Raw genomic sequence first — 11656 nt, forward strand, 5'->3', positions numbered from 1 at the left:
GGCAAGGGAAGGTATAAGTAGAGCGCAGCAGGCGGCGGAGCAGGAGCAGGGGGATTGGAGCTGCGGCGGTCGAGCGCGCCCGTCGTGGGGGTGTGAGCAGCGCTGCCCTCCCCCCCCCTTCCCTCCCCCCCTTTTTTTTTCCAACCCTTCCCCCTCCCCTTTTTTTTTTTTTTTTTTCTTCTCTATCCTCTCCCCTCCCATCCTCGCTGAGGGAGCCGGCGCTCAGAGATGGGGATCGGGTGCTGAGCCGCCACCCCCCGCCCTCACACCCCCGCCGTGACTGTTTGCACTACCCCGGCACCCCCGGGTGAGTACCGGCCGTAAGGCGCAGGGAGCGCGCGCGGGGGGTTGAGGCAGTACAGCCCGGCCCCGGCTCCTGGGCAGGGTGTGCTGAGGCAGTGACGACCACCCCGCGGTGCCAGGGGACCCGGTGGGTGCAGGGGGCTCCTCGGGGAAGGGGCTGGGAGAGCGAGCACGACTGCGCTGTGAGGGGTCGCTCCCCTTGGCCGCCCTGGCCGCGCTCGGGCGGGGAGGAGGGAGCGGTGCCGGCTGAGTAATCAGCGCTGGGCCGCTCCAGGAGCGCCGGCAGCGCCCTGGGGGACCTGCCCGACTGTGCGCCGGGAGAGGGGCCGTGCAACCCCCACCTGTCCTCCACATATCCCCCTTCCTCTTCCTCCTTCGCTTTCTTACGGGCTCAAGAATATGCTCTTCCTCCTCCCGCTTCCGCCGGAGCTCCAGGGCTGTGAGCAGAAATCTAATGAGACCCGACTGCCTGGTTATGTAACTCCCCCTACTTTAGGCTCCTGCCTGGGTGCTGCTGCTGGGCCACGTATGGCCTCGGATCCTCCAGAAATACTGCCATCTTCCCATAAATACAGAAAAAGAACAAGTTCGAAATGATCAAACCATTATATTTGATCAGCTGCTTTTGTACCGTGGATCCGCTTCGCGTAGAGAAATTTACAGCGTCTGCCTGGTGCGCTCTGAAAGGAACATTCCTTTCTTAAAGGACATGGGGGAAGGGAAACAGTGTAGATGGATTAATAAATCATTTTTAAATGCCCCGTTTAACTACCCAATCAGCTTTTCGGTACTGATTGTGCCCCTTTTGTAAATATCTTCTATTTGCCCTTGATCTTTTCCTTATCCCCACCCGGTGCTGATCCAGCAAACGTTTAAAGGTCGCCTTATCATACATGTAGCCTTTCAAACTATTCCCATACCATGTTGGGGAGAACACGAGTGGCTTGGAAATAGGGTTCCAGACTTTAAAAGGAGGTTATTTGAAGCAAGAAATAAAAAAGCCGTGTAGTCACATTGTTAATGTCAAAATCCTTTAACTTAAGATTTCTCTAATCTTTAGTGACAGCTATGCTAAATTTTGTTCTTAGTGATGCAGTGCAAAAAAGCCCACAGTTAACTGAAATTCTCTTAGGGTGTTTAACTTGATCCAAAAACAATCCCCATATTTTGTTTTATTGGATCTTTTTGACAAGGGTATGTGGTGTATGTGTGCGTTTATACCAAGATACTGCAGGATTTGTGTTAGCAGATTCGTGTGCTAACGCCTGATTCTTGTCCCTTCTCTAACTTTAGACAGCTAAATTTCTCTTTTGTCCTTTGTGAAGCAGTGACAACCATATCTTACGTTAAATATAAAATGGAGTCATGGAGAAGGAGAAAGGGCTTTTGACAGCCTCAAACTGGATTACCTGTTAGCCCAGGAGCTTTTTGAAATCTGAGTTACAGACAGTGCAATACAATAATTGAGTATATAATTGCATCTTGCATCTGAAAATAGAAAATAATTTGAAGAAGGGGAAAAAATTGTGAATTAATTATCAGTCTTGGCCTCCCTTCTGACAGAACATAGGGGCAGTTATTGTGTATGTGCTGACTGCATTTCAGTGTGAACTGTTGGATGTGCACAGCAGACATTTTCTCCTCAGTTTTCATCATGTCACCCGTGCAGAATTTAGGGAGATTTGCTTGGTCTTAAAATAAATGTTGCATCATTTTAGCTATTTGTAAGAAACTATCTAAAGCAACTGTTAACATTATTATAATTCTGCAGCCTACAGTTGCAATCAATATGTTTCCAAACTTTAAAGCGATAAATGACCCTTGGACTGACACCTTTCAGGCTAAACTAATGGTCTGATACTGAATTTTGCAGCTGAGTACTATAGATCATCCAAATACAGGTTGATAATTGAACCGTTGACATGCTTGGCAGTTCTGTGATGTCCTAAAAATTATCCTTGCTGCTTGGTGAATAACTAAACACCCAGCTCACGTGATTTGGAAGTGCCTCATGCAGTATATGTAAACACATGCCTCTCCTCTCTAGTGTTGTTTTTAAGTCACACTGAGTGGAGCTCATCCTCACCTTCCACAGGCAGGAACAGAAATAGTTTGATGCACATTTTTTCACTTAAAAAGTAACCTATTTTCTGCAGAAAGTGGAGCTAAAAGAATAGGCCTTGGTGCTTGATCTTACGCTGTTCTTATTTGGATGTATTTGCTTTTCTCTTTTCTTAAAGGAACAAGAGCACTCAAGGTGAAGGATAATAATCAACTTGAATCAGCATTTTCAATGAAATTTTGTTTCCCTGTGGCATCTTGAACACTTTCTTCTTCAGGTTTTGAAACAGACTTACAACTCTGTGGCACAGCAGCTATGCAGCTTGAAATCCAAGTAGCACTCAATTTTATTATTTCATATCTGTACAATAAGCTTCCCAGACGACGTGTCAACATTTTTGGTGAAGAGCTTGAAAGACTTCTGAAAAAGAAGTATGAAGGGCACTGGTATCCAGAAAAGCCATACAAAGGATCAGGGTTTAGATGTATTCATATAGGGGAGAAAGTGGACCCAGTCATAGAACAAGCATCCAAAGAGAGCGGTTTGGACATTGATGATGTTCGCGGCAACTTGCCTCAGGATCTTAGTGTTTGGATTGACCCATTTGAGGTTTCATACCAAATCGGTGAAAAGGGACCAGTGAAAGTGCTTTATGTGGATGATAATGAAAATGGATGTGAGTTGGATAAGGAAATCAAGAACAGCTTTAACCCCGAGGCCCAAGTGTTCATGCCTATTAGTGACCCAGCATCTTCAGTGTCCAGCTCTCCTTCTCCTCCCTTCGGTCACTCAGCTGCTGTGAGCCCGACCTTCATGCCTCGCTCTACTCAGCCTTTAACCTTCACCACTGCCACATTTGCTGCCACCAAGTTTGGCTCAACCAAAATGAAGAATAGTGGCCGTGGCAACAAGGTCGCCCGCACCTCTCCCACCAACTTTGGCTTGAACGTCAATGATCTGTTGAAACAGAAATCCCTCTCCTCCTCCATGCACTCTCTGTATGGGCTCAGCCTAGGCAGTCAGCAACAGCAACAGCAGAAGACTTCTGCTCTCTCTCCTAATGCAAAGGAGTTCATTTTCCCCAACGTGCAGGGTCAAGGTAGTAGCATCTTTCCTGGTGACAGCCCCCTTAACCTCAGTCCTCTCCAGTACAGTAATGCCTTTGATATGTTTGCAGCCTATGGAGGTCTAAATGAGAAGTCTTTTGTGGATGGCTTGAATTTTAGTTTAAACAACATGCAGTATTCTAACCAGCAATTCCAGCCAGTTATGGCTAATTGAAAATAAACCGAAAGTGAAATCCAAGTAAATACTATTGTACAAGTTGAAGTGCACGTACCCAAGGGTGTATCTTTTTTCCCACCTCTTGAGATTTTTTTTAAGGCTTGTAGTATGAATACATTCAGGCTTGGTTAGATAAATACAACATGCGTCATTTTTTCATTTGCCAACCAAGCACAAAATTATTTTATACTGACTGTACATTACAAAAATATAGCCTCTTACAGTATTTAAGATATAGCAAGGAAGTGGCTAATTTTTTCATGTGTATATATATGTGTGCTCAGACATATATGTATATGTATTAAAAAATTGGCACTAATAGGTGGGTTTATTGGTCTTTTTCTAATTGTATAATTTAATTTAGTACAAAGTTTGTAAAATATCAGAGTATATATATTGTTTCTACAACATGGTATTGCATTTATATCTTTTTACTACAGTGATCTGTGACAGCTCCAGCAGCTTCATGTTGTATTTTTTTTACTGAAATTGTAAGATACCCATCTTAAAGACATCAATTCTAAAAAAGTAAAAAAGTTGTGTACAGAATATTCCTTAGTGGTGGAATTAAAATGTATGAAATATTTGCTTTTTTCAAAAGAAACACAAATTGTATTTTCTGTTAGAAGTTTAAAGATTTTTGCTATATATTATGGAAGAAAATGTAATCGTAAATATTAATTTTGTACCTACATTGTGCAATACTTGAAAAAAGGTATAAAAGTATTTTGAGTCAGTGTCTTACATGTTAAGAGGGACTGAAATAGTTTATATTAAGTTTGTATTAAAATTCTTTAAAATTACTTGGCTCTAGTGGTGTGTGTGTTCTTTGTGTCCTGCTGATGATCTGAGCACTGTGTTCCTTGTGCTGGCACTGCTAGGGATGCTTTAGAGTCTGACTCGGGAGCAAAGGGAAGTGTGGCTCTGTGGCTGGACCTCATGTGGGGTTCCTTACCCAAAATACCCCTGACAAAGTACATAACCCCATTAGAGGCTTGCCTGCAATTATTTGAAAAAATCCCACTTGTTTTTCATAACTGCAGCTCACTGAAGCCAAAATGTTGTTTTTTTTTTTTTCCATGATAATTAAGACTCTTAAGCTCTGTGAACATTGAGTTACGGGGTGATGGGATGTGTCTAGCAGGGACTCAGGTGATTCAGTAACATTTCCTTTTCATGTCATCAGGATTATTGGAACTATTCTCTCGGGAGGTCCTAGACCAGCAAATCAGCACCCTGCCTCTGTATTAGGGATTAATAGCTCAGAAACTAAACCGAATAAAAGTGCTGATTTACAGCTTACTAAACCTATTGCAAACTTGCATTTTATATGCTCTATTAAAAAGAGAAATGTAATGCAACTACACTGTGACATTCTAAGGTATTTATTTTAGCAGATTTTACCAATTTTAACTGAATAGATTCTCAAAATCAAATGGGGAGTGGGAGGGGAAAGAATTCAGAGGCTGACAGAACAATTCAGTTTTTCCAGGTCTATTTTAAAGTTGAATCCTTTACTCTTTTCCACCTGCTCAGCAAATAGTGTTCCTTGCTAATGGATGTTGTCAAAGGGAAGAGAAACTGCATTAATGTGTAAATCTGATGAAGGTCAGGTTATGTTCCATGGCAGTTCCAGCCATACAGAGACCCAGTGCTAGCTAAGTGGATAGTCCTTGGCTTTTGGGAGTAAGTTGTGAGCTACAGACAGAGCACAGGATTAAAATGACCTGAACTTCAGTCTTCTGACACTGGAATTTGAGACCGTAGGTCAGTCTTTTCCCATTGGATGCACTTGATGTGAAAAAGGTGCAACTCCGTGGTCAGTCTTTTCCTAATGGATGCACTTGATGTGACAAATGGTGCAACTCCATGCACACCCTCGTCTTTGGTGGGAGTGGAGCTGTGATGGCCAGCAGCCTGCGCTGTTCACACCAGTGCAAACTCCCTGCTTTGGGCAGAGGCTGGGAGGAGCTGGCAGAGGTGGGAGTTTGACAGTGGTATCCATTTCCAGTGCCATGACAACCAGTTCAAAAGCAATAATGGAGCGAAGGATTTTTCTTGGCGTTCATCTGTCTCTGTTTAACTGACTCCCTTCTATTGAGTTTGCCATTTGGTTTATCTTTCCACTCACAGCACAGTTGTGGACAGCATCAGCCTTAAAAAGCGCATCATTTGGTACCTCATTTTAAGTGGATGATTTTGCTTTTAAGAAGAATTAGAAATATGCTGGATCAATTGCTGGAAAACAGAGAATGCCAGCTCTGTGTATTATACCTATTTGAATGCCTAGACTTTAACATTTACTACTGTTTTACTATTTACAGCATGATACTAATACCTAAACTGCCCAAGAGGCTGAGCAACTCTGACAGTGGAGACTCTTCATGTGTTCTGTAATATTTCTATTCCTGTGATTTAAACTGAGATAATTTGTTTAAAGGTCAGTGAGCTTATCCTTTTCCCAGGCTGATTTGTTCCCTTCCACTGCAACCAGCTCTGTGTCTGAAGGGCCATGCAAGGAAAAATCTTTTGGAACACACATTTTTGCAGCACCTTTCAATATAAAGATTTGACAAGCAGGGTTGAGTTCTGGTGCTTTGAAAGGAGACAAGTCAAAAAGAGAACTTCAAGTTCTCTCTATGCAAGTGTGGGGATTTTTTGTTTTAGTGATTTTTAACCTTTAAGAGTGAATGACTTCTTAATCTTCTTAGAGGAATGAGAGATACCTGCTTTGTGTTCAGTCTGCCTCACCCAGCAGTCTGCTTATTTATCTTCTGCTGAGGTTCCGTGCTGAATTTCTGAGACCAAACATTCACATTGTAACATTCTGTTCTAACTGAGTGCCAGGTCAATCGCCGGGGTCATTTGTGCACACCCAGTATTCAGCTATCAGGTAAATGCACTTGCTTGGATTGAAGGGACATAAAAACAGGGAAAAGGAAGCATTTGCTCAGGTGTGCAAATTCTTTTGTATTTTCTCACATGAACATGCAGTTTGCTTCTTTAGAATTGCCAGTGTGAGTTAAACCTTGGAAGGTGACTTTAATTTACAGTGAAGGAAAGGGTAGAAATGTAAGTATGTGACCCCCTCAGTGCTGCTTAGTGCCTCCTATCACCTCACCCCAGGTCCCCACCCAAGCACAAGTTCAAGGTACTTTGGTCTGTAAGGCTCACTTAATTCAGCACAAGTCAATAACTTTGCGAAATTGCAGTCTAGGATCCCTGACACTGCTCAGAGGCTCCAGTATGGTTGCACAGAAAGTTCAGGGGACAACTACAGTCTGTGCTGTGCTCATTCTGTGGGTAGGGAACAGACCTCTCTTTTGATCAGGAGTCTGGTAATGGCCACCAAAATTAAACTGCTCTGGTTATTTCTGCCATGGGAAGCTGAATTGTGGGTGGAGTTCACAGAGTAGTGCTCTTTTGTTGTGTCCTCTTCTCCAGGGTCACTGGAGGTGAGTCCAGGGCCTGGCACTGCAGGTCAATGAGTACAAGTTCTGCAGTTCTCAATTTCAGCTCAGGTAATTCCTACACATCGAGGATGGGGCTCTGAGCCACCTGGTTTAATTGAAGCTGTCTCTGCTCATTGCAGGGAGTTGGACTAGGTGAGCTATCAAGGTCCCTTCCAACTGAAATCATTCTATGGTTCTATAAGCCATGGAAGGATTATCCTTCTTTGATGATGCAAAATTAGAAAGCTGCTGAACATTGCTTGTACAATCTCTTGGTGCACAGCCAGGGCAGATGATCCCCCAGTGCTACACTCTCTGCTCCCACCGCATCCCAACCTGCAAAAGCCTGGTGGGAGCAAAAAGCCCAGCTACATTCTGAACTATCAAGTAACCAAACAACGAGTTGTTGGATCAGCTCTTTGGACTGACATGGGATCAAAGCAGAGTTCATGTACTGATCTGATGCCCCAGACTGTTCTATTAACGTTTCCGGAATAAATACCTCAGGGTTTGTGTTGGTAGTTTTGGAGCAGATGAAGCAAACCAGTGGTTCAGCACTCTTTTTTATATCATCAGCAAGTTGATTTAAATTGAGTGTACAGAGTTGGCTGCATTCCCCTCATGAGTTGCATAAAAAGTTTGCTAAATTGAAGTGCCAGAGCTATAAAATCCTGCTGAAGAGACTGTTTCCAAAGATCAGTGAGAGGAACAGTTAAACTGTTTTCGTGGCAGTGCCTGTGTGACTTTTGTCCTCTTGGCTTTATTTTAGTGACTGTAGTAAGGAGTTTTGCCTTACAGAAGGGAAAAAGCATTAAGACTCAGGAACATAAACCACATCCCCTTTGGAACTATGAGTTCTCTATGTCATAGACAAAATATGATCAGTGTGTGGAACAAATGGCAGGTGTACAATATTTTTAGAAAAACCTTGGCATGCAGTGCAGACATCCCTCAACCTCCATCCTTCATTCTGTCAGCTTTGGTTTGTTATAAACAACCTCTAGTATTGATAGCTGCAGTTTTGGTGGAACTTGCCGTAGTTTGCATTTGGTGATTTAGTACTTCAGAGGCTTGGAATCAGTGCTCCTTTGCTCTGAGTTTTGGGACACTTATATTTACTCAGTCTGTCAGCCATGGAGCCCATTGTGCTACATCCCTTGTCGCCTTGGCTTCAGGATTACCAAGAGCATAAAAGAAAAGAGGACTCTAGGAATACAGAGTGTTAATTATTGTTGTTTAGTGCCCCTGTGAGCTTCTCTGATAGTTTTTTATCAACTGGCTAATGCCTTTAAAACCAGGCCTGGAAATCCACCTTCTTTCCTTGGCAGAACATATCCATTCACTGTTACACCCATAACCATAGCTTTTCTGTGTCCCACAGCATCCTCAGTAGGACCGAGTTCTGAGTTGCTCCCTTTGTTCACCACTTCTTGCTACTTGCTGTGCTGCTCCAGGCTTTCATGCTGCTCCTCTCTTCACCCAGACTCCACTTCTGCCTGACCTCAGCTCTGAACTGTGTGGTGCTGGAGCTGTTGTGCCAGGGGAGACACCACATGCAAGGCTCCAGCGAGAGAGGTGCCCTCTCCCAGCACCTCCTGGCCTCAGGCTTTGCTTGGCTTCACTTCAAAGATGCAGTGTCAAGAGCTTGGGAATGTCAGAACACAGGGAAGGGTTGCAGGAGGTGCTCTCATACCAGGGAATGGGGCAAATTTGCTGCTTGGGCAGCCTCAGTAATGCAAAAGTCCAGGAGTTTTCAGCTATGCTGATGGAAACCACAGGTGGCAGGTTAGAGAGAAGCATGGTGTCTTAGATGATAGCTCAAGTACTCCACACACCAGAGCTGATTCTGGGCAAGCAAGTCACTGCCCTTTTCTGTGTTGTTTCTGCTTCTGTCTCCATTTGAATCCTCTGTGTCAGACTTTCCCTGGCTGTTTCCTATAAGGAACTTCATCCAGTTTCTCTGTGCCACAGGAACAAGCTCTGAGGCTAACCTACCATTCCCTCCTTTTATTGTGTTTAGTCTCTGTGGCCTTGGAGTACCTCCTTTGTTGCTCGGTTCTCTTAACCTGGATTAGGTAACCTTTGTGTTTTGAAACAAGACATGCCTACAAAAGTGAGGCACTGGATTCTCATTGTTCATGGCATGTAGAGTCTGATTCACCCCCATCAGAGCAGAAGGCCTCTGGAGGACTGAAATCTCACATACTGATTCTTGTGATTCTCTAAAAGAATGTCTGTGGATGTTTCCATATATATGAAAGTATATATTGCTCTAGTACAAATAATGTGAAAATTTTGCAACTGAAGTAGTTGCTGGTCAAAATTAGATTTGCAGACAGATTTTAGAAACTAAAATTAATTCCCCTTTGATTTTCATTAAACCGTGATGCTACACATCCCACATGCCAGCAGGGAGACATGGGCTGCTGGGCTCTGCCACAGCCATGCTAAGAAGCATGAATCTTATACAAATTGACTGGGCAAGAGTATATTTGGTGCTTTTATGCCCATATTTGAACCTTTCACTCCTTGCTGAGTCTCAGTTAGTTACCATGTTGTAGGTAACTACAATGTGTAGTTACCATGTTGTAGGTACCATGTTGTAGGTAACTACAATGTGTTTTTGAAGCTCAGGGGTCTGTGTTTTCCAGGGTTAACCAGGTACCTACAGCTCCTCTGCAACTGAGTGGAAGGGTGCAAAATTCCAATTATTGTTGAAAATACTAACACTTGGGGCAATTACCTACTTTGCAGGTATATGAATTCTACATATTGAAGCTCATGTTGTATTTATTAACTGCTTTGAGACATATTTTCATATTTTACTTGAGAAAATTGCTATTTTTGAATAACGGCTGTTTTGAGTAATGGATGTTCTGCTCTTTTGCCTCTAGACTGTTACAGTGCTGTCCTTAAAGATTCTTTTCAGCATTGCTAAACCAAATCACTTGAGAAATTGTGATTCAGTCTTCCAAGAATATTTTAGAAACTATGAGGTAATCAGAAATCATAATCCACCTCACATAACATTAATTTATCTTATGGGTGCAGAGTTAAATAGATTTCAGAGTTTTCTTCTCTCCACAAGTCCACAAAGAACTTACATTTATGTGAAAATTTAGGTCCTTAGGGAATCACAGTTTCTCTGGAACTGTCACTGCACAGGAAACAATATTGAAGGGATAGTGATGAGCTCAGAAGTGCTAGCAATTAACCACAGCTGCTTAACGGAATCATATTTCTAAGTGACACAGAAGGATTGGGACCTGCTACCACCCTCCTGCCTGTATGTTTTGCATGACAGATTTGACAGGCTGGTGGCAACAACTGCAGGCAACCACCTGAAATTAACTTGTACAAACTGCTAAGGGACAGAAATGCCCAGTAAAGAGATCAGCCACTCCATCTCCAACCTTTCACTCCTGACCTGCAAGGAAGGTCTCCAGAGCTGCTTCAAAAGACAATCCAAGTACTAAAATTCCTGACTCCAGGACAGAAAATCACATAGATATTGACTGCACATTACATTATGGTTTTTGCCACCACCAGCCATTCCTAGGCAATAATTATTCCTATCTCTCTTACTCTCTCTTTGTGCCATAAATTACATCCTCAGCTGTCTTCTGGCTAGCATCCTCCCTTTCATCAACAGGAACTAATCACCCTTTCTCTCAAACTGCCTAATTAATTTATATAATGAAGTTTAACACAGAACAAATATTCTCAGTCTGTATTTAGCTCTAAGATTATTGCTTCTATTTCATATCCGAAGCAGCCTGATGTGCCTGCAATCATGTGTAGTTTTTCTGAGTGTGCCCACTGATCTAATAAATGATGTTCCCTGTCCCTGCCCTTGCCTCACTTCCATCTTGCCCTGTCCTTGCTCTGTTGCCTCTGCTGCACCTCCGGGCTTATTCCTGCTGGGTTGAGCCTGCCAAGGAAGGCACAACCTCAAGGAGCTGCTATGGGAGGTGCTCTACTGGCCCAGTTCAAGGGGGAAGCACAGGTATTGTGTGCTGGAGCTGTTCTGTCTGCACCACCCATCCCAACTGTCTCCCAGTGCTACCTGTCAGGGGCTGGTGGCAGGTAAGATAAGCTGCTGGTGACAATGGAGAGATGGGAGCAAGGCTGGCTGGATGATCATTTTGTTAGACAGCACTCATTTGGGGGTGATAAACTTTTGGAGGTCAGTAAAGTTGTCTTTCATTTTTTCTTGGTGTCTCTATGGTTTTATTCAGCGTTTAGAGTCTCTGACCTGCCCAAAGTAAGATACCAGAAGATCAGGTTAAATTCAGCATCTGGATCTCATCTGGTATACATCAGTGTTTTTCCCACTGTCCTGCTGTATAACCTCTCTCCTACCTTGTTTAGTCCTTGAAATTTCTAGGTTTCCCCCTCCTAATTTTTATTTCTGTCTTCCTTCAAGGTCTCCCTTAAAACTTGCTTTTCCTAGTTTCCTTCCAAACCAAGCTGTTCTCCCTTGCTGCTTGTCTGAGGTCTGTGCCTCACCATGTATAATTTGCAGCGTATTATCTGATGAAGACTGTAATCTCTC

General features: G+C 43.3%; 1 protein-coding gene across 1 annotated transcript; it reads left to right on the forward strand.

The window, feature by feature from the left end:
- Positions 1–154: 154 nt before the first annotated feature.
- TOB1 (transducer of ERBB2, 1) lies at positions 155–4452 on the forward strand. The gene is made up of 2 exons (XM_038157058.1): positions 155–307; positions 2544–4452. The coding sequence occupies exon 2, from the start codon at positions 2681–2683 to the stop codon at positions 3644–3646; it is 966 nt and encodes a 321-aa protein (XP_038012986.1). The 5' UTR covers positions 155–307; positions 2544–2680; the 3' UTR covers positions 3647–4452.
- Positions 4453–11656: the final 7204 nt, after the last annotated feature.

This window comes from Motacilla alba, chromosome 18, assembly GCF_015832195.1.
Source record: "Motacilla alba alba isolate MOTALB_02 chromosome 18, Motacilla_alba_V1.0_pri, whole genome shotgun sequence".
Classification (NCBI taxonomy): Eukaryota; Metazoa; Chordata; class Aves; order Passeriformes; family Motacillidae; genus Motacilla; species Motacilla alba.

Excerpts from the sequence above, each read along its gene's own strand:
- TOB1 (XM_038157058.1), top strand. The coding sequence starts at position 2,681 with ATGCAGCTTGAAATCCAAGTAGCACTCAATTTTATTATTTCATATCTG.